At 42.7% G+C, this 23,840-nt stretch overlaps 2 protein-coding genes across 4 annotated transcripts in view; both read right to left on the minus strand.

Moving 5' to 3' along the window:
- LIMS1 (LIM zinc finger domain containing 1) overlaps positions 1 to 23,840 on the minus strand; it is a 1,169,472-nt gene that overhangs the window by 903,840 nt on the left and 241,792 nt on the right. The gene's annotated exons all lie outside the window — the stretch shown is intronic.
- LOC143816341 (E3 SUMO-protein ligase RanBP2-like) overlaps positions 1 to 23,840 on the minus strand; it is a 115,367-nt gene that overhangs the window by 49,774 nt on the left and 41,753 nt on the right. For both annotated transcript variants that reach the window (XM_077296583.1, XM_077296582.1), the window contains exons 6-19: positions 21,494 to 21,633; positions 17,688 to 17,880; positions 17,515 to 17,596; positions 15,702 to 15,911; positions 15,344 to 15,525; positions 14,872 to 15,047; positions 14,660 to 14,783; positions 11,410 to 11,571; positions 11,186 to 11,323; positions 9,380 to 9,526; positions 6,943 to 7,125; positions 6,692 to 6,775; positions 4,611 to 4,746; positions 39 to 133 (exon numbers count right to left, since the gene is read on the minus strand). In XM_077296583.1, the coding sequence (XP_077152698.1) occupies positions 39 to 133; positions 4,611 to 4,746; positions 6,692 to 6,775; positions 6,943 to 7,125; positions 9,380 to 9,526; positions 11,186 to 11,323; positions 11,410 to 11,571; positions 14,660 to 14,783; positions 14,872 to 15,047; positions 15,344 to 15,525; positions 15,702 to 15,911; positions 17,515 to 17,596; positions 17,688 to 17,880; positions 21,494 to 21,633 (2,052 nt within the window). The remainder of the gene's footprint in view (positions 1 to 38; positions 134 to 4,610; positions 4,747 to 6,691; positions 6,776 to 6,942; positions 7,126 to 9,379; positions 9,527 to 11,185; positions 11,324 to 11,409; positions 11,572 to 14,659; positions 14,784 to 14,871; positions 15,048 to 15,343; positions 15,526 to 15,701; positions 15,912 to 17,514; positions 17,597 to 17,687; positions 17,881 to 21,493; positions 21,634 to 23,840) is intronic.

Genomic DNA, 23,840 nt, shown 5'->3' on the forward strand with positions numbered 1-23,840 from the left:
CTTAACACTTTCTTTCATTGAGCAATATTAATCAATACCTTGGTTGGTGTTACATTTGCCACTGGTCTGAGAAGTTGTTGAGGATTATATGCCGGTGACTGAGAATAGTAACCAGCATGCGCTGTTGTAGAAACTAATAAAAAATAAACATAGACAAACTTCAGTGATTTCATTACATACAAAGCTAACAACAATATAATCTCTTTTTATAAACCGTCAGATTTACTGCATAAATGTCTGCTGAAAAACAGTACTACACATTTGAATAGGATTGTTTGTGCCCTTCATTCAGATTTTGATAGGGCCAAGCAGAAAATTCTGCAACAAATATGCCGCGAAAGGCTGGTTTCACACTTGCGTTTTGATCTGCAGCGTTTTAGCGCTAAAAAACGCATGCTTTTTTAGCGTGCGTTTTGACGCGTTTTCGGCAACGCATGCGTTTTTTGACGCGTGCGTTCATTTGCAGAAATGCAGCATGTAGTAATTTCTAGCGGCGTTTTTTTGCCGCAAAAAACCGCATGTGTTTATTCGCGGCAAAAAAATGCATTGCTGTCTATGTAAACGCATGCGTTTAAGCACATGCGTTTGCTTGCGTTAAAAACGCATGCGTTTTTACCGAAAAACACAAGAAAACACAAGAAAAAACAAGAAAACCCTAACCCTAGGGTTACTAGGGATCCTAACCCTAAACCTAACCCTAAGGTTAGGATCCCTAGTAACCCTAGGGATCCTAACCCTAAACACAAGAAAAACAAGAAAACCCTAACCCTAAACACAAGAAAAAACAAGAAAACCCTAGGGTTACTAGGGATCCTAACCCTAGACCTAAGATCCCTAGTAACCCTAGGGATCCTAACCCTAACCCTAGGGATCCGGATCCTAACCCTTAGGGTTAGGATCCTTAGGGTTATGGTTAGGGGTAGGGTTTGGATCCCTATGGTTAGGGTTTGGATCCCTTTATCACTTTGATGGTGGGGGTGGCTTATCAGTGACCTGGTGACCAGGACATTCTAATAAAAAGCTACCCCTAACCCTAGGGATCCTAACCCTAGCTAATTCTATTAATAGTGTGTTTTCTAGTTGATTTTGATGATTGGCAGCTGTCACACACTTCTCAGCATGCGTTTCAAAAACGCAAACGCGGGAAAACGCCGCGTTTTGCCGAGGTTTTTTTTGGCGCAAAAACGCATGCGTCTAAAAAACGCAGCGTTTGCATGCGTTTTTTCATTACATGCGTTTTTTAAAAAAAACGCTGCAGATCAAAACGCAAGTGTAAAACCAGCCTAAGAAAATGCCCCCCTAAAAGGAGAATTGTCACTGGGTCAAAAGAGACCAGCTTGTGCTCTTATTTTATTTTCGCTACTCCCCAGTATTCCATTATTATTATTAATAATTCGCTGTATGGCTCCAGAGATATGGACCCCAGAAAACCCTGCAAGCCTTGGTAAAGACCAAAAAAAGGGCCATATCGTGGATCCCTACAGTGGATTTATTCCACTAAAATGAAGTATTGATTGGCCTTTGGAAAGTTATGGATCTTTGTAATACAATTCATTACCTTATGTTGCTTCATTCTAGAACACAGTTTTGAAAATGCTGGTTTGCCTGCCTAGTTTAGGCCTCTTTCACACATCCGTTGTTTAGAATCAGTCACAATCCATCATTTTTAGAAAAACAAACGGATCCAGCAAATGTTGCTGCTAGATCCGTCTTTTTCCCATAGACTTGTATTAGCGACGGATTGTGACGGATAGCCTTCCTTTCATCTGTCAAACAACGGATCCGTCGTAAAGTCGTTGTCTATCGGACGGAGACAACATACATACTAACGTTTTTTGTGTACGTTGAAAAGAAGCAGAGCGACGGATCCTGCGGCGTTTGTCGTTGGCTATAATGGAAGCCTTTTTTTTGGTACCGAGCATGCTCGGAACTAACTCTCTCGAATTCTGTTTCTTTAAATTCCAGCTGAAACTACTTCAACGGATCCATAAAAAAAAAAAAAAAAACTAACCCAGTGCATCAGTTCTTTTTACAATCAGCACAGGATCCGTCTTTTCAAGACTGACGGATTGTGACTGATTCTAAAAAACGGATGTGTGAAAGAGGCCTTATGCTGGCTGATTTGAACTGCAGATCTAGCAAGGATCCATACTCTAAGGGTACCGTCACACAGTGCCATTTTCATCGCTACGACGGTACGATTCGTGACGTTCTAGCGATATCGTTACGATATCGCAGTGTCTGACACGCAGCAGCGATCAGGGACCATGCTGAGAATCGTACGTCGTAGCAGATCGTTTGGAACTTTCTTTCGTCGCTTGATCACCCGCTGACATCGCTGGATCGTTGTGTGTGACACCGATCCAGCGATGTGTTCGCTTGTAACCAGGGTAAACATCGGGTAACTAAGCGCAGGACCGCGCTTAGTAACCCGATGTTTACCCTGGTTACCAGCGTAAACGTAAAAAAAACAAACAGTACATACTTACATTCCGGTGTCTGTCCTCCGGCGTCTCAGCTTCTCTGCACTGGGAGCGCCTGCCGGCCGGAAAGCGAGCACAGCGGTGACGTCACCGCTCTGCTTTCCGGCTATGGTGCTTACACAGTGGAGAGAAGCAGAACGCCGGGGGACAGACACCGGAATGTAAGTATGTACTGTTTGTTTTTTTTACGTTTACGCTGGTAACCAGGGTAAACATCGGGTTACTAAGCGCGGCCCTGCGCTTAGTAACCCGATGTTTACCCCGGTTACCCGGGGACTTCGGCATCGCTCCAGCGCCGTGATTGCAAAGTGTGACCGCAGTCTACGACGCTGGAGCGATAATCATACGACGCTGCGACGTCACGGATCGTGCCGTCGTAGCGATGAAAATTTCACTGTGTGACGGTACCCTAAGTGAAGTTTTTTTGCTCCCCTCCAACATGTTCACAAAGGGAGAGAGTGTTTATACATACTGTAGTGTCTGAGTATGGGGAAGGTGAGCAGAGACACTCCCATAGAATGATTTTGGAAACAAAGTGATGGAGTACATTACAAATGTTCATAACTTTACCAAAAAAAAGTAAATTAACAACAAAAAGCAGCTATTCTTTGACAGGCACTTATTAATGCAAATTCAGTATAGCGCTAGAAAAAACAGACTGTGGGTAATTAATAAAATAAGCATTTTTAACATTTGCCTCTTGCTGGCTGCAATTTAAGCAGAAAAGCCTTCATTAATTTGTAATTGTAGAATAGAGAATTTTTGTTATTAAAATATTTACACCACAATAAGTTACCGTATTTTTCGGACTATAAGACGCACCGGACTATAAGGCGCACCCAGGTTTTAGAGGTGGAAAATAGGGAAAAAAATATTTGAAGCAAAAAAATGTGGTAAAATATTTAATAACATACATAACATACTATTATATGTGGTGTTATTATATATAATAGTATGTTATTATGTTGGAAGCTGCGGGACCAGTGTGGTGTCTGTGAAGTACGATATGAAGACGCTGGAGGGTGAGTATAAGGGCTCATTTCCACATGCGAGGCACACGTCCGTATCTCGCATGTGGAAACCAAGCTCTGGCGCCGGCACTTTGGAGCGGAGCTGTGCAGCTCCATGTGTTCCTATGCGGCCGCACGCTCCGCTCTGGAGTGCTGGCTCCACAGCTTGGTTTCCACATGCGAGATACGGACGTGTGCCTCGCATGTGGAAATGAGCCCTAAGAATGGGTGCACAGGGCTTATAGTGAAAGCACCACTCCAGCACTGCAAAATAACACTGGAGTGCTGCTTTAAAATCCCATGGGAGAACTATAACTCCCAGCATGTCCTGCAGATCCTATGACATGCTGGGAGTTATAGTTCACCAAAGGAGTGGCAGAGTGCTTTATTGTGTTTTGTAAAGACTGACCTCTTAATTGTGGCAGCCAGCCACACTGTTGTGAGGTAAAAGCTGGAGCATCCCATGGCTGCACACACACAGAGCCCTCCCTGTTGTTGCCTTTCCACAGCGCAGGACATAAGAGGAAGCTGCAGATTCTAGGTGGGAGTCTGAAGGACCTGTGATGATGTCAGAAGAGGGAGGGCTCTGAGCTGCCATGTGATGCTCCAGCCCGCCCACTTCTGACATCACACAGGTCCTCCCTGTGCACCAGACAGCTCAGCGTCCAGCACAGGCAGGTAGACAGCGATCTCCTGGCCCCTGCTGCTGCCTCCTCCTCCCCCGGACACACAGATTCTCCCCGGAATCAGTGCTGGGGAAACTGTGTGTCGCTGCTTAAGTGCAGCATTCATTTGCTGCTACCGGCTCACCACTCAGCTGATCGGTGGGCGGGGAGCAGCTAATAAATATTCACTGCACTTAATCATCGGGACCAGAGCTTTCCCCAGCAGCTGATTCTGGGCAGTGGGGACATTTTTCTGCCTCCTGAAGTGGGATATCATTGCGATCCCACTCGCTGCTGCCCCCCTCCCCACATGCTATATCCGTACTATAAGACGCACCCACACTTTCCTCCCAAATTTGGAGGAAAAAAAGTGCGTCTTATAGTCCGAAAAATACGGTACATCTGAAAAACTTACAGTGGGAAATAAAATATAAAGTAGAAAAAACCCTCACCTGTCAATGGATCGTAATAACTCGGAGTTAAATGGTAGCCATCGGTAGCAGTATCAGCACCATACCCTTCAGCAGCCCAACGCTGGGATGTTACATTGCCGTTTGAACTATTCATTCTTAACTCATGGACTTCTTTCTGTAAATGTATTACCGTATATTAGCTTATACAGTGTTTTATTGCTGGCCAAATGTTAGATTGTCTTAGCGCACGCATGTTGTAGAATAAGGCAAAGGTGGCAGCAGAAAAATAATTCTAGTGCAGGAGAATAATATTTTTTTGTAAGGCACTTGCATTAGGGATTGGACCAACTTCGCATGCGCTGTCATTTACGTTTCAGCGTCCTGCACTGTAGAATATAAAGGGAGTAACGCTGGAGACAGAAATCAGGAGATGGCACAGACTAAAGGATAAAATCACTAATATAGAATTGATTAAGTGCAGGCTATAAGTGGAGCAACACTAAGTCAGGGGTTGGGGAATCTTTTTTGTGCCAAGGGTCATTTGGATATTTAAACCATTCTTTGGGGGCCGTGCAAACTGTGTGCAAACTGTGTGCTAACTGCCCAAAAGGTATGTCCTGATGCTTGCACTGTGAAAATTATATGCGTGTGCTCACAAAGCAAGAAGAAATTAATGAGCCAGCTGCCTTCAAAATACGACTCTCAGCCTAAGCACTGCGGTCCCCTGAAATCTGCCATGTGGCCAAATAAAAGGTCATCGAGGGACATTGGCCTGAGGTTCCCGAGCTCTGCTTTAAAGGATTAGTAAAGCTAAAGCACAAGGCAGCCCATAAAATATCACGTAAATATATCTGAAAAGTATTAGGATTATTAAAAAAAGTATTAAAGAAGTTTTCAGAGCCAGGTTTAAATTTAGGCTGGAGTCTAATATGGGAAATCCTAAGTGTGAAATGTACACACGTAGGATTGCATTCGGTTTCATAATTGCAAGGGTTAAACTCAGATTCTCGCATGCATTTCGCATATTTGAGGTCACATGTCAACCATGCAAATCGCATAAGAGGTAATGTGGAATTGTGAAACAAAGCAGAAACATAATGTGTACAGGAACACTGGTAGGGTATGAGCACACGATCAGTAAATGCTGCGGGTTTGGCGCTGCGTACTTGTGCAGTATCCAACCCACAGTGTCCAGATGTTACAGCATAGTGGATAAGATTTCAAGAAATCCCATACCCACTATGCGTCCAGAAATGCCAGCGGATCACTTGCAGACACGGACATGTGGTGCATTGCTCCAGACCACAGAATGTCAATCTTGGGAAGACATGAGCCTCCACAAGATAAATTTCACCCGTACAATGTATTGGACACGGTGATCCCGCACGGTTCAGTGAACACATGTGGATTCACCTGCGTTCAATAGCTGGCAGTGGTTTGGACGGAGCGGACATGTGCTACGTCCAAAGCGTTGCCAATTCCTAATCCTGTGCACCTATCCTTACACTTCCCATAGTTTTTCCTGACCAGGGAATCTAATAACTCCTCAACGCTCTGTGATGGATATACACACGTCATGGAGAATGTTAGCGTATTTTGAACGGGTCTCTGCAGCCAAGACCGCTCCCCACAGGGTATATACAGCTACATAATACTCCTAATCACTGCAGTTACAAGTTAAAATGTTAAAATATCTATATATTTTTTTAAATGAAACCTAAAAATTTGAATTAATCCAAAATCACTAAACACTTCCAAGACAGGATGTAAACTTACGTCATATGTCGTGTCCCTGCCTTTGATGCGGGCTCATACGCTGAACCTGCATCTTTCCGGACAACAGCTGATTTAATCAGCCATCATCTGCCTCTAACAGCCACAGGTGGAGAGGAGATACGTCCATGGCTGTTAACCTATTTAATCCTGTTGTCACTCTCAGACAGCAGCATTTCACACGCTCCAGATGGGGGCCAGTCTTTCCACGCTTCTATCGGCGCACCCATGATATGATCGCGGAGTGTCGGGTTGTCACAACAGCTTTAGTGGCTAAGGATAAGGTGCGGCTTCATAATAAAGCAGTGTCACTGCTCTACAAAGTTTACATTCTGACAAAACTGTACCTTCAAGGCTTCAACTTGTTGCACAAGTTTTTCAATTAGGGATTTCTGATCTTCAGCCCAGGGTGGTGGCGTTTTTGACAAAGACTGCAAGTCAAGGAACAGCACACTTGTAAGACAGTAAGTGGACATTGTACCAGAATAAGACAGTAGCTGGAACGTGTACACCTTTATATTAGGTGAAAATTACTTTATATACGACACATCAAAACATGGCAATACCAGAAATTTTGATACGGTTTTAAAATTATCACCTTTTGTGCTTTGCTTGGAGACACTGAGAACTTAGTAGGAGATGGAGTAGAATGCTTTATTCCCGAGGCAGACATGAAGGACTGGGTGTCTCTGAAGTTTGGACTCTGAACTTCTTGAACTTCGCCAAGATTTTTCTTCACTTCATCCAGCATCTCTTCAACGGATTCAACAGGTACCGTGAGCTGAGCCAAACATAAAAAAAGATTTTTGCTTTGAGTGATTTAATCTGACACTGAACTATATAATTAACCCCTTAGTGACCGGGCCAAATTTTTAAAATCTGACCAGTGGCACTTTATGTGGTAATAACTCTGGAACGCTTCAACATATCCCAGTGATTGAGATTTTTTTTCATGGCACATTATACTTTCTGATAATGGTAAATTTAGGTCATTATGTTTTGTGTTTATTTATAAAAAAAAAAATGAAAATCAGATATTTGAAAATTGATATATATATTTTTTTTACATTTTTGTCAAACTTTGAATGATTGTCCCTTTAATCCAGACAGTCATTGTAGACTGTGAGCCCTCGAGGGCAGGGTCCTCTCTCCTCCTGTAACAGTTGTGTGACTTGTATTGTTCAAGATTATTGTACTTGTTTTTATTATGTATACCCCTCCTCACATGTAAAGCGCCATGGAATAAATGGTGCTATAAAAAAGGAGATTTTTGTGTACTCACCGTAAAATCTTTTTCTCCGAGCCAATCATTGGGGGACACAGGACCATGCTGTGTCCCCCAATGAGGCGTAGGAGAAATAAATAGTAATAATACCACAGAAAAGCATGAATAAATAACATTTCCCTCATATCTGCTTCACATCAGCACCATTTGTAAAATGTTATTTTATTGTGCTATCATTATAGGAGGTTTAAAAATGGAAATTTACAAAAAAAAAAAAAATTATATTTTTTTGGGACCCATCAATGTTTGAAGTGACTTCAGGGGTCCTATATATTGGAAAACCCCCAAAAGTGATACCATTTTAAAAACAGCACCCCCTGATATATTGAAATCTGCTGTCAGGTAGTTTATTAACCCTTCAGGTGCTTTTCAGGAATACAAAGTGGCATGATAGTAATGATAAAGTGTTATTTTACCACCTAAATGTCGCTAAGTTTTGAACAGGCCGCTATAGCCGGCAGACTCTAAGGCCGATATTTGTTCAATATTTGCCATGCTAAACATCAGGACCACACAATCATGATATCAGGGTGCCAATGGGGATAAAGAGCCCTCACACTCTGTTAACCATGTATATGTTGTAGTCATCATTGACAGCAGCATCTAAGGGGCTAAACAGATATGGTCGGTGCCAACACTGATCGTGGCTGATGCACAAAGTTGTCAGCTATAGGGTACAGGCGACAGCTGCTAGATTGTCACCTGTATGAAGATGCTATTCTGTTACATCTCAGGTGAGTAAAAAGACGTATTGGTGGTCATTAAGGGGTTAAATGTATTCCATTATCTTCCTCAGAATTTTTTTTTTCATAACCATTTTTGTTTTTCAGGACAACTTGTTGTTTTGAAATCACCATTCAATGTACCGGAAAACGGAAAAAAAATACAAGTACCATGGAACTGCAGAAACAATGGAATTCTATAACAGTTTTTTAGGTTTTCTTTTTACAACACTTTGGTGATGTAAAAATTCCAGGCAAAATGATTCTTCAGGTCAATACAATCAGATAGACTTGTATGCTAATATTTTGAGTTGTGAATAAAAATAAAATAAAATTGGAAACTTGTATTAAAAAAAAAAATGTACAATTTGCTTGTATCAACATTTTCTGAGAGCAGTAAAGTTTTCACTTTTCCACCAATGGAGCTGTAGGAGAGCTTGTTTTTTGTGCAGTGAGCTGATACCATTTGGGGTTGTTATGACGCTTTAATCACTTTTTATTGCATTATTTTGACAGAGATGCATAGATTGATAAACCGCAATTCTGTAGTTTACATTTGTTTTTTTCTTTTTATGGAGTTTGCTGATCAGAGGTGCTGTCAGATAGCAATTGATACCAGAAGATGGAGCAGCAGCAATAAAGCAGTTCCGCCACTGACATTGAAAACCGGTGATCGGTGGGAGTGCCAGGTATCCTATGGCTAGATCATCATTGAAGTAGTAGTGGATAAGCTCTTTAACTAAAGTTAACTCATTAAGTGCCAAATACTTTGATTGCCAATATCTCTGCAACAAAGAGGCGAAATTTAAAAAAAAAAAAGTTTAATTCTGCTCTGCATCTAACGAATCCATCGTGTGTTCAGCTCAGAATGAAAAATTTGGTGAAATGTCCTCTTTAGGGCGTGATGCAATGTCCTGAGAAGCATAACCATTTACATAAAGATAAAGGGTTTGGCAGCTCTAGGTTTGAAATCAAGGACACCCTGACAAATCACGACAGGACATTGGGGTAAAGGAAGGTAGAAGTACCTTTGCAGTCAATGAGGGGTCTACAGAGAGTTCATCAAGAATCTTAAGCAGATAGAATTTACATTTCTGCATGCAGTTCAGATATTCCTCCGGCTCCTCCGTGGGTGGAATCTCATTCTCCAAATCCTCTCCTTTACGCTGGTAAATCTATGAAAGTAACAAAAAACACTTTACAGATGTGTTCCAGTTTACATGAATGAAGCTTACTATACAGTACAATTTGGTAATATGTTTTATGTTTCAACTACTCACCATTGCTAAGTGACTAAGAACATTCCTGATGAACAATGACAAAAAACAAAAAGCAAAGCCTCCCCCCCCCCCCAGAGTTTTCCGTGATTTTTACAAATTTGTGAATGCAGCCTAAAAATTCAGTTTTACTTTTTTTTTTTTAATCAGGCAATTAGATCATTTATGCCGACACAGAAATTATCACCAGATCATCATGTTGCGTAAACAGTGAAAGTGCTGCACATTACATATTATTGTATGGGCAGAGTAACAATCATTTTTTTCCCATCAGAATTGGAGCTCATTCAGACGCATGTGATTTTTCATCAGTGTTGGTATGGCTAAACAAGGAGTGTCTCCAAAACACAGAGCAGGTGTAACCATTTCAATCATAGCTCTATGTCCCACTCCTGGTTTTGTTATACAAACAGTTATTAAAAATCAGACGTCTGAATGAGCCCTTAGTCTGGAGCCAGTGGGTGGTGTATACTGCAGAGGAGGAGCTAATCTTATGTATTCACTTAGTGGCAGCAGCATAACACCCATGGTCCGGTGTATCCCAATGAGGCTAAGGAACAACTGCAAGTTTGGGGTCAAAGCAACATTTTAGTGGGGAATTAAAAATAGTTATATTTGATTTAATCAGCCTAATGTTATACAAGTTTGTGAATCATCCGAGGGTTAACAATACTACTCCCTTACATGAATAAACAGCTCCCAACACAATGTGATTTCTCCCCATACAGTGTCACTGAAGAGCCCCCCATGTAGTATGTCCCCACACAACCACCGTACACTGACATCCCCACAAAGCAGCTCACACAGTATTAAGTCCCCTCGTACAGCAGGTCTCCACAAAGCTTTCCACGCAGTATTATGTCCCCACACAGCCCCAGTCGCAAAGAATTACATCCTCAAAATGTATGGTCAATTAGAGAAAAAAAATATAAAATCCTACTCTCCTAACCCCATTTCCCCGCTGTTTCAGTCTGTCCTGTGCCCTGAGAAACAGCTGGCAGTGACATCTTCACATCTGCAATACTCTCAGGTGCACAGGCTCAATGGTGGATGAGAAAGCTGACCGATCTCTGTACCATCTTTATTTTCTGGGTTCTCTGCCTCCCGAGGACAGCGTGAGATACCAGGTGGGGGCGCCTGCGTGGTACGGAACACCACTGTATGCAGCCCTTTCACTGTCCTGGGCCACATTTCACCCAAGTCTGGTTTAGAGCATTTCCCTGTCTAAACATTTAAATGGCACTATTGCCCACTGCACCTGAGAGGGTAAAGCAGCAGGTTCACCGTTATTTCCAATCCTCACTATTGCAGTAGAGTTTCAGCTGTAATAAAAAGCAGACAACCACAGCATATGGTGTGGGCATAGCTACTGTTACCCTCAACCTTCCCAGGGATTAAATGTATTAATGTATTAGCCCATGTAACTATTAAATGTATATTTTTGTGTTATAAACTGGTGTAAAAGGAGGATTCTTAAAAAATTTAATCACTGGTTTATATGACTTAGTACGGAAAAATGTAAAACAATGAAGAAGCGATAGGTTTGCATATACATACCCCAGCAAGATTCCAATAGGAATCAACACTTTTAATGGCTTCCAGGGCCAGCACAGCATCATCAATTTTTCCTTCAATTACATCGATCTTTGCAAATGAAATGCCAGCTTCATCTTCAAAATCTCTAACCTCAAAGAGCTGTAGAATAAAAATGAGCTTTGAATTAGTTACTGAACAAAGATCCTTCTTCCTACTCTACTGAGCAGAGTAAGGCGCGCCACTACCTTTACGTCTTTGCTGTGGAAATGTTTAAACAGTGGGTCGACTGGCTCAGGAATGCTCTTCTTCTGCTTGACCAGGTCCAGCAGAGGCAATACTTTCTTCCAATAGTGAACGCAGCGGAACATGTAATCCCTTTGGTCATAAAACGAATTCAAATTATTACCCTGCAGAGACAGAAAAATGGTGGAGAGAAATGCATTGTGTATCAGCTATATAGTTAATTACTTCCTGGGGAATGACAATTATTCACACTTTACAAAGCATAGGGATTACATAACGGCTGACCAATCAAGCCTGTATGGATGACATGTTTTCAAAAGGGAAAATACTGCTGGCAGACACGTCTGGTGATGACTTACCTTCCACAGAAAGGGATCAGGTATGTTAAAGTCCAACAGGCCTAAAGTCAATATTGAGGGGCTCAGCAGACACTCCAATATGTATAAGGGCGCCGTACTCAGGGCTGTGGAGTTGGTAAGCCAAACCTCAATTTCCATGACTCCACCAAAATGGTCTCCGACTGCACAGCCCTGGCCGTACTCTCCCCGTTCATGTGCATTATTGTGTTGCTGTTGCCTCTACCTGTTGCTCTTAAGAGGTAGAAGTCTCCGGGCAATGATGGAAGATAAGCTCCTGAGCTTGCATCAAAGAAGGGGACTAGATATATGATGTATATAACAAGAACCTGGCACTCAACTGTTTCTATGCAAGTGGTTTTATTCCATTCCAAGCGATAATACAGTAACAGTAAAACGTTTCGGTCATAAACAGCGACCTTCATCAGTTACTGTGAATATATATGATATTACAAAATTCATAAATGGAAAAATAGAAAAATACATAAAATAAAGTATATACAAATATTGCATGGCAATAACGAAGTTCAATGGAGAAAAGAAAGTGGTGAAGTAAATCCGGGCACAGTCGTGAAAGATGATGGACACTGGACAGACATACGTACCGTACTGTGAGTGGTAGAGGGGTGAGTATTTACACCCATGAAAATGGGTGAACTGAGATAATTGGTATTAGTATCTGAAATATATTGGGGATAGGTGCACTAAATGAGCAGGTAATAACGGTGCATCAACATGGTGTAAATAACGTATGACAACGTACCCCTTAGGTGGAGAACGTAGGCTAGAGGAATGAACTGAATGCAGCCTATAAGAAAGGTAACATATGTGTTGTAGTATCTCTAATAATGGGAGCGGCGTACGTGATGGTGAAATGTCAGGCTGACTTACCAAGTGGCGATGCTGCAGACGCGGAGTCCACCGCTTGTCTGGAGCATATGGTATAAGAGCCCGGTTAGATCCCATAGGAGGAGGGCGGGTGTAATTGCTGTGTGAATGCTGCAAACCGGATGTGGGCGGATATCTGGCCGTACTACTGTATGCTGGGACCGGCCGTGACGTGAGGAACATGGTTGTGCTTTCCACATGCGCACTGAATGCGTTCCACCTTTGTTGATGTGAAAAAATGTTTCCGGCCACTTGCTGTATACTAGAATCTGGGTAAATATAATAAAGGTGTATGCCTCAAAGCGCAATATACATTCCACCAAGGACTTTAAGGGGTATGGGTGTAATATACCGCTGTTATGATACCTGTTTTCATGGGTGTAAATTCTCACCCCTCTACCACTCACAGTACGGTACCGTATGTCTGTCCACAGTGTCCATCATCTTTCACGACTGTGCCCGGATTTACTTTTCCACAACTTTATTTTCTCCATTGAACTTCGTTATTGCCATGCAATATTTGTATATACTTTATGTATTTTTCTATTTTTCCATTTATTAATTTTGTAATATATGTATTCACAGTAATTGATGAAGGTCGCTGGTTACTGTATTATCGCTTGGAATGGAATAAAACCACTTGCATAGAAACAGTTGGGTGCCAGGTTCTTGTTATATATGTCAGTAAGGTTTGGGAACCTACCTTAGCACCACACTATTGAGCTGTGCACACGTCTATTAGTACGTAGACATATGATGTATTCATGGGTCATATGTTGGAAAGAGGGTTATACCAAGTTCAGAAGTTATTCTCTAACTGTAAGATAGGGGACAACTTTCCGATCGTTTGGGTCCATCTGCTAGGATGTCCAGCAATCCCATAAAAGGGCTATAAAAAGCCCTGCATGAATGGAGCGAATGTCGAGCATATGTACCTCTGCTCTATTCATTCTTAAGGAGAATGAATAGAGCGGTTGTGTGAATGCTTTACCTCTGCTTCATTCACAAGGGGCTCTTCAGAGCCCCATGCTTGCGATTCGTGAGGTCCCAGTGAACCAAAAGTTATCCCCTATCGTACAGATTGGCATAACTTCAACATTTGACACAACCTTTTTAATCTTTAGCGATAACTCTACCTCCCCTACTAATTTGTACTTACAAGTCATGGCTCTAGAGTACACACCACTCCTCTTCACTTTGCAAACAATAGAGATGTGAGCAGCCATCAGACACCCACAAGCATTTCTATGACCAGATGGTTAGGGGCAGCAGAGAATGGCACTGCAGGCTCCATGTGGGACTGCGGTGGTGCACTCTTGATCTTTAAAGTGTATTGCCGACACTAGACTGGCTGGTCAACTCTACAAAAGGACATCTCATTTTTGTAGAAAGAGGTCAATTAGCAGCTGCCAGACACCTCCGGTAGCATTAATTTGGGAAGAGCAAAGGATTGAACTCCGCTTATAATTATTATTGGACACTAAATTAAATGGCAATACTGGTGACAGTTGTCTAATGTTCATTGTCAGATCTCAGGTAAGAGCATGTCAAGGCTTCTTGATCCACTAAGTGTTAACCACACTAAAGGACTGCCTAATGTCACAATGTCATGGATAAAGTAGGTATAAGGCTGTGTGCACACGTTGTGGATTTTTCGCGTTTTTTCCGCTATAAAAATGCATAAAAAACGCATACATTATGCATCACATCATTTTGAATGCATTTCACAATTTGTGTATATGATGCGTTTTTTTCCACGAAAAAAACGCATTGCGGTAAAAAAAGCAGCATGTTCATTAATTTTGCGGATTTTTCGCGTTTTTCCCGCTATTTAATGCATTGGGAATCTCCGGGGAAAAAAAGTGTCAAAAACCATCAAAAACGCGCAAAAAACGCATGCGAATTTCTTGCAGAAAATGTCCGGTTTTGCTCAGGAAATTTCTGCAAGAAATCCTGAACGTGTGCACATAGCCTATAAGGTGAGCCTTACAAAAATAAGCACACTTACTGTAGTGCTAAGGCTTCTTGCCCAATAGATGAGAAGTGCAGGTTGCAGACCATGTTTCTCCAGAGCTCGCAGAGTGTTAAGTTCATGTTGTATCACAAGGCGCAATTTTGCTGCAGTCCCAGGCCTAAATTCAAGTAACAGCATTGTTAGTTATAGAATTCAAAATGCTGGAGCCATAATAGCTTCCAATGAAATCTACTGCTACAACTTACTGAGCCGTCTTATGAGTGAGGCCGTAGACTGCATCCCACCAAGATCGCTGCTTGTCTGTAAATAGCTGCTTGCAGATTGGCAATGGTAGGCAACGAGGTCGGTGACGGTCGTTTAAAGTATTACAATTACTTTGTAGTTGAAGGTGACTAGTGTAGACAACTGCCAATAAAAATACCTGCAATCCAAAAGGAAAACACTCAATTATAAGCAGCCATACTAGTAAATCACATAGTAAGAAAAGCACTTTACAAGGCCAAGAAACAGTATACGTCCAATGTGGTATGTCTTTAGAAACATGAAAGACACATGCTTCTTCATTTTGTAGACAGACTAATCCATAAAACGATATATATTATACCATTAAACTAGATTTACTTGTATAAAAACGTTAAGATATAAGTCACAAGGTAAAAGTTCTTTTTTAATGATTTAAGGTCATTCACAAAAATACATCCAAATTCTTCAATATACCTCAAGATCTAGAAGTGAAATGGATTCTGGGTTATTCGATTCAAGCCTTGATGTTTCTTGAGGTAACCGAGGAAAAAGTTGTTTAAGCCACTTCTGAAAGGCGGGTAAAGTGGACATATAGTGCCACTGAAGACCAAGCCAGGTTAGGTGCTGTAAACTACCATTGTGCACTCGAACCGCGCCTAAGACAAAATGAACACACACAGTTGGATATGATACATTAACACAACTGGAATTACATGTAAAAAAAAAATTCACAATAATGATGCTTAAGCAGGTCAAGCAGGAATAAAAGAAAACTTAATAGCACCAAGTCAGGGAATCTTCTTACTGTACATAAGGAGGAGACAAATCTTACCATGGTCATATCGTCGCAGATCACTTAACTCTGGTGACTGACAGTAGACGTTTCCAATATCGTCAGTGCCAAGAAATGAGCTGTCCATTGACAAATCGTCTTCATACAGGAATTTCAGCAAGATAACTTGACCACTTTTATTGGCAAATGTTTCGGTTACATTTTTGAGGAAGTCATCGTGGCCACGACTTAAAGTCAGTAGCAAGTGTCCTGTAAAGATTGTGAGAGAAACAAAACAAAAACAACCTCATCAATAATTCCAGAGCTGCCATTGAGAAGGGTGTACAGAATGCTGGTGTTTGCAATGTATACCAGAGGCATCCAAAGTATAATACTATGTAGGCATAAAGTGGTATATGTCACATTGATCTCCATCACACAAAATCTATACGGTGCGTCATACATTTTTACTGGATTCCGCTGTAGAGAACAGCGTAGTCACCTACTCCTAGGTGATAGATCAACCCAACTTAGTCCACTGTAATGTATAGGTTTCAGGTTGGACTTAAGAGGTTACAATATTTTTGAGATAATGAACTTGAGGCACAAATTCTTACATTTTACCTGGATTATTAGTGTAGCAATGACAGACACTTGGTGCAAAACAATAGAGTACATTTAACAAAACGGATGTACAAGAAATGCATAGTAATTGTTCATGGGAGGCAATTAAGTTACAATTATGGCCTCTGAAATATAAAAGGTGGTATTTAATTGGCTGTCCCCCATATTTATTTGCAGCGATATTTCCTATAAGTCACTCAAGGAAACTTGTCAAACTTCGACCTCCCCCAAGCTATTAATATGACCCTAAGGGTACTTTCACACTAGCGTTTTTTGAAATACGTCGCAATGCGTCGTTTTGGCGAAAAAACGCATCCTGCAAAGTTGTCTGCAGGATGCGTTTTTTCAACATTGACTAACATTAGCGACGCATTGACACACGTCGCAACCGTCATGCGACGGTTGCGTCGTGTTGTGGCGGACCGTCGGCAGCAAAAAACGTTGCTTGTAACGTTTTTTTGCTGTGTCGAGAACGTCTTTTCCGACCGCGCATGCGCGGCCGGAACTCCGCCCCCTCCTCCCCGCACCTCACAATGGGGCAGCGGATGCGCTGAAAATCAGCATCCGCTGCACCCGTTGTGCAGCGCAAACAACGCTAGCGTCGGCCCGACGCACTGCGACGGGCCGAGTACGACGCTAGTGTGAAAGTAGCCTAAGGCACTGCTCAATCAGCAAGACTTCACATTTAGAAGCCGTGTCTGGAAGTGATGATACACTTCTAGTTTCTTAGCCATGAGCTATATGTCCTACATTTCAGCTGGCTGATTGACAGGTCAGTGGCAGTGTACCAGAGCAAACAACCTGTCAATCAAACAATGGAAGGTACAGTATAGTTAGGCAGGAAATGCAGTGAAGCTGATCAGCTAGAACGCATTATCACACCCTAGTGCATTTCCAAACAAAACCTCAAAATGTTAAATTTAAAGCTAAGTTTAAGGGTCTGAACTTAAAGAGCTACACAATCATAAATAACTTGGGGGCAGGAGGTTAAAGCCTGACATGTTCCATTTAAGAAACTACCCTACACTAGGAAAAAGTCACAAACATACATCCAATATCTTCTCACCACCCAGGACCTCGAGTAGCGAGATAGCATTTAAATAAACCAGCACTGGCAGTTATGAGCTGACAAATGACACTTCTTGCAGTCAAATTAGATACCTTGCAAATGATATGCAAAAGTTGCACAATACTTTCCACTAAGGTATTCTAGAAAATTACTGTGAAGAATGAAATACTCCTCAAATACCTGATTGACTCTGACGGTTGCAGGCTAAACCTTCAAGACTATATGAGCTTTCATCTCCCTTTATCTGCTTATTCCATGGTACCTGAACACAGGAAAAGATTCATAAATGTTCGGTTAAAAAAAAAAAAGGAAAGGAGTGATAGCATGTATTAATGTAGCATGTATTCACATACCTGGAAAGCAAGAAGATAGCATAAAGCAGCGGGATCTAACAGGGCTTTCCACTGAACTTCACTGTGTTGGGCCATTTTTAGTAATTGAGTTCCGGCATGCAGGTAGTAATGGCCACGCATTTCAGAAAATGTCATTGACAGGTCATCAGTGCCATTCGCATAGGGTTTTATTGAAATGAGGGCTTGATCAAAACTGAAAAGGAAAAACCAAAAAAAAAAACCAGTGTTCAGTAATACTTTACACATTATTACACATTTCTTTTTATTACAGACAACCCCCTCATGCCCTCTCCTGCTCCCACCTACTAACACTCTGCTCCTCCTCACTGACTAATATTTCTCCAAATCCTGGTTCTCCCCACCACAACCCCAGTAATTTCTACCTCCCATCCACGCTCTATCACAAATTTCCATAACCTCTCTAACCTTACACCCATTTGCCCAGGCCTGCATCTCCAGTCCCACTAACAGGAGCTCTGTTGAACACTCGCTCTGTCTAACAAACTTTCCTACATACATGACATTTTTATTACTAACAAAATTTCCTTCCTTGCTATCACCGAAACCTGGCTCACCCCCTCTGACACAGCCGCTCTGGCTGCACTTTCGCATGGTGGATTCCACCTTTCACCACATCCCTTGCCCCAGCAGCAAGCATGGTGGGGGAGTTGGTTTTCTCCTGTCAGATAACTGTTCTTTCGCCCAAATCCCACTTCACCCTCTATTCCTTTGGAGGTGCACTCTGTGCGCATCTACTCCCCCTCCATCCTCCAACTGGCTGTCATTTACCGCCCCCAAGGGCCAGCTACCACCTTCTTTGACCACTTCACCACCTGGCTACTTTATTTCCTCTCTGTTGACATTCCCAATATCATGGGTGACTTCAACAACCCCATTGACACTTCATTGTCAGCTGTCACTAAACTTCTACTTCCTTCGGCCTCGCTCAATGGTCTTCTGCAGCCACTCACAAAGATGGCAACACACACACTGGACTTCATCTTCACCCGCCTCTAATCCCTATCTAACCTCTCTAACTCACCTCTTCCTCTTTCTGACTACAACCTACTCACATTCTTTTCCCTCTCTTCTCCAGGTCCATAATCCCCACCCCACAAACTTGCACACCCTCGCAGAAATTTTAAACACCTCGATCCACACTCACTCTCTGAATCCCTTCTCCCTCTTACAGCCAAGTTACCTACACAATGCGGATGCCGCTTTATATACCACGACAATAGCTGCAGCTCTCTAATCGGTTGCACCTCTCACAAATACCAAAGCTTGCAAAATCATCAGACAACCCTCTGGCACACCAGCCTGACCAAAGAACTGAGACGGGCTACAACGGTTGCGGAGCGAAGATGGAAAAGATCACATTACAACAAGCATTTCATCGCATTCTAACAGTCTCTCACTACTTTCCAGGCCACACTCACTGAAGCAAAAGAAACCTACTTCGCATCGCTCATATCCTCCACGTCTCACAACCCTACACAGCTATTCAACACTGTCAATTCTCTCCTTCATTCCCAGCACCTCCTCCTTCTCCGCTCATCTCGGCTGAAGACTTTGCCTCATTCTTCAAGCAAAAGATTGATAACATCAGAGAAAGCTTTGGCCTACAACCCCCACAACCCATCTTTCTAACGACTTAGCCCTCATTCTCTAAAACCAACTTCATCATCACAGAAGATCAACTTTCCGCTCTACTCTCTAGTTCACATCTCACCACCTGTGCACATGACCCGATCCCATCTCGCTTCATCCCAAACCTCACCACAGTCTTCATCCCAACCCTAACCCAGCTCTTCAACCTATCACTAATTGGCGTTTTCCCGTCATGCTTCAAACATACCTCAATCACACCAATCCTCAAGAAGCCCTCTCTTGACTCTTCCTACGTTTCTATCCATCACCCCATATCACTTCTCCCCTCTGCCTCAAAACTACTGAAACACGTCCATTTTGAACAGTCCCCCCACCTCTCTTCCTGCTCCCTGTTCGACAGCTTACAATCTGGCTTTTAACTGCATCACTCCACTGAATTTGCCCTGACTAAAGTCACCAATGACCTACTAACTGCCAAAACCAAGCAACACTACTCTGTCCTCCTCTCGGACCTGTCCTCTGCCTTTGACTCAGTAGACCACTCCCTATTACTACAGACCCTTTCATCTCTTGGCATCACATACTTGGCCCTATCTTGGATCTCGTCATGCCTAACAGACTGGACATTCAGAGTCTCCGACTCACACACCAACCTCTCACCTCGCCCCCTATCTGTCAGAGTCCCGCAAGGTTCAGTTCTAGGGCCCCTGCTCTTCTCCATTTACACCTTTGGCCTGGGACAGCTCATAGAATCTCACGGCTTGCAGTATCACCTCTATACTGATAACACAGATCTACCTCTCTGGACCAGATATCACCTCCCTACTAACCAGAATCCCACAGTGTCTGTCCGCTATTTCATCCTTCTTTTCCGCTAGATTTCTCACACAACTCCCCCAACAGACCTATCCATTACAGTAAATGGCTGCTCACTCGCCCCAGTCCCACAAGCTCGCTGACTTGGGGTATTCCTTGACTCTCAACCCTTTCCACTTCCTGACGACTTCAACTCAAAAATATTTCCTGGATCCATACATTCCTCAACCAATAATCTGAAAAAACCCTACTCCATGCACTCATCTCCCGCCTTGACTACTGCAACCTTCTACTTTGTGGCCTCCCTCCAATCTATTCTAAACTCTGCTGCCCGACTAATCCACTTATACCCCAGCTATTCACCAGCCTCTCCCCTCTGTCAATCCCTTCACTGGCTCCCCATTACACAGACACTCCAGTTCAAAACTAACCCACGGGCATACAAAGCCATCCACAACCTGTCTCCTCCATACACCTGTGACCTCATCTCCCAGTACTTACCTGCACGCAACCTCCGATCCTCACAAGATCTCCTTCTCAACTCCCCTCTTATCTCCTCTTCTCAGAATCACATACAAGATTTCTCCCGTGCATTCCCCATACTCTGAAACTTTCTACCCCAACATATCAGACTCTCGCCTACCGTGGAAACCTTCAAAAGGAACCTAAAGAGCTACCCTCTTACAACAAACCTACAGTAACCACCAAACCGCTACATGACCAGCTCTACCCTCGCCTACTGTATTCTCACCCATCCCTTGTAGATTGTGAGCCCTTTGCGGGCAGGGTCCTCTACTCCTGTACCAGTCGTGACTTGTATGGTTTAAGATTATTGTACTTGTATTTTATTATGTATACCCCTTTTCACATGTAAAGCGCCATGGAATAAATGGCGCTCTAATTATAACTAATAATAATAATAATAATAATAATTACACAGCAGCACCCATTCTATGCAATGTATGAAACACACATATGTATACTGCACATAAAAGTTTTTCTCTGCTGCATCTGTATTAGCGTGTGACACATCCAAGGCAGAGACATTTCCTTTAACAACTATAACGCACTTTTTCCCTTTAGCAGCACAAATGAAATGTACGGTTATATTTCAAAATCATATTTAATTACTTGTATGCAGTTTGATTTTTGCATAATGTAAAAATACTAGTGCTGAGATAAGCTTCTCAATAACAATCTTTTGCTGACTGGAGTTCAGGTTTGCCAAGGCTGGGGGGGTGGCGATTATCCACACCAGTAAATGGTTATTAGAGCAGCTGCTCAAACCAACCAAGAAGGTTCCTTGTGACATTTTCCAAAGGCCCTCTATTTAAAAGCATGAAAAAAAGGTATACAAAGCTATACAAAAAAACCCCTACTTTTTAAGTGCCAGCCTGCTTTCTGCTACATCCCGAGTAGACAGTGTTAGAAAGACGACGTCTGAATGAGCAAGTAACAGTTCTTTGTTACATGTTCTCCAGTCGCTTTTATCGGAGGATGGACATGTAGATAGATACTCCTGAAATGTAGAGCAAAATGAAGCATTAATAAAGGAAAAGGGATATGTAGGGAGACACAAGTATACATAGTTAAAAGATGCAGGCATTCATAGGTGCTTTGTACTATCAGTACTGGGGTTTTATCAGGGGTGGGGGTGAGGGATTTAAGAATGAAAGTTAATAAAACTTTCAATATCGCCCCTAAGTTGAGAGGCCAGACCCTGCCTTGCTCTCCTGGACCATCACCTTCTGACCTCACATCACGCAGCAGAAAGTTTCCTTCCCACCCCTGCTACCTGTGGCAGGAACACGTATAAAGAGGTGAAGTGGTCTGGCTCATTTCACAGCTGATTCACAGAGAAAGAAGCTGCGAAAATGAGCCAGACAACCAGCCACCTTCATACATGTCACTTACATTCAGAGGGAAGGAAAATAGGAAGTGAACGTGCTGGAACCTTGAGACGGGGTCTGGAATACTGCCTTCAGAGCTGTATTCAAAATGAGTATTAAGCTATGTTCACATGTCCAGTAATCATTAGTTAGAACAGATCCAGCAGCAACCATCAGTAACCTTCAGTACTCTTCCATTTGTAAAGGATTCAGTAAGTAAACCTATTAAGAATAAGGGTTGATGTGCATTGGAAGTGCCGAAAAGCGCTTGTTCTCCATTCATATGCCCTCTTTTGGGCCGGGATTCTGTATTTTTGTTTTATCTTTAGGACTTTGCACATGATACCTTTGATACAAGAGTGCAAGTCTGCAACTAAAGGCCCCGTCATACTTAGCGACGCTAAAGCGATCCCAACAACGATACGACCTGTCAGGGTTCGTTGCTGCGTCGCTATGTGGTCGCTGGTGAGTTGTCAAACAGTGAGATCTTCCCAACGACGCAGCAGCGATGCGGCGACCTGTACAACGATGTCGTTGGTCGTTGTGACCCTGTCACATGGCAGGCAGCTATTATGACGATTCAGACCTCGATGAGGGACGTCCTGTGTGACATTGTAGTCACACAGGTGTGCATTTGCGTTGCCTTTTCCGCGCCCATTCAGTTCCGATTGGTGGTCGCTACTGCGTTCTGATTGGTGGCGGCCTTGCCTTACGAGGCGACACATGTCGCCTTCTGTTGAAGGCATGACCGCCAATCAGAACGCAGTAGCGACCACCAATCGGAGCGGAGGGGTGCGGAAAAGGCAACGCAAATGCACGCCTATGTGTCGGTGTCTGAGTCGTCAACGAGGTCGTTGGTAAGGTGTCAAACACAGCGATGTGTGCTATCCAGCGGGACCTCAACGATCAAAAAAAAGGTCCAGGCCATTCAGACACGACCAGCGATCTCACAGCAGGGGCCTGGTCGCTGCTACGTGTCAAACATAGCGAGATCGCTACTGAGGTCGCTGTTGCGTCACAAAACTTGTGACTCAGCAGCGATCTCGCTAGCGACCTCGCTTAGTGTGACGGGGGCTTAATACGTCGATTTTAGACTTTGGTCTAAATCTATATTCTAAGGATGCTTGCCTTCATCTTGTGCGCAGGTGACTCGTCGTATTTGCGTACGCACATTAATTTGTATTTAGTCTATGCGCTTGTGATCAGTCATGGCTGACTCGGCTGCCTCCGGTAAGTCCGCCAGCTGATCGATATTATATACTTTTAAACCTCGTTACACGCAGCTCAACCACAGGCCCTTGGCACGCCTTGGGCACTCACTGGTTCTTGTCAACCATTATTTGTGGTCCAGAACTAAGCTGTTTCATGTAATATATAGGTCATCAGTAGAAGAAATGTGACATCACATATGTCAGGCAATAACTATTGCATTCTTTTTGGTCTAACTAATCCATCTATATACCACCATTGTGATCTTACATTTAGATTATTTGATGTCTGATATTTAGAATGAGGTTTTTTTTAGTATTTTACAGTGATTTGTCCCAGTGCATTACATATTTCTGCAGTGATTTTTGTTTTGATATATAGGATTGCTCATCTTGATAGGAGCACATATTTGGTATGTTATCTACGTTGGGACATTATAAACTTCATTTGCATTGTGGGGTATATGAACCCATACTCTACAGGTATAGTATACAGACAATTCGTTTATATTGATCACTATATAGATCTAACTTGTGGTTCAATTATATGGGGTGCCCTGTATATTTGTGTATCATGTATATTATTGCTGACTACACACGCAAATATTAAATCTTTTCTTCCTGGTGAC

Source organism: Ranitomeya variabilis, chromosome 3 (genome assembly GCF_051348905.1).
Source record: "Ranitomeya variabilis isolate aRanVar5 chromosome 3, aRanVar5.hap1, whole genome shotgun sequence".
NCBI classification, from domain to species: Eukaryota; Metazoa; Chordata; class Amphibia; order Anura; family Dendrobatidae; genus Ranitomeya; species Ranitomeya variabilis.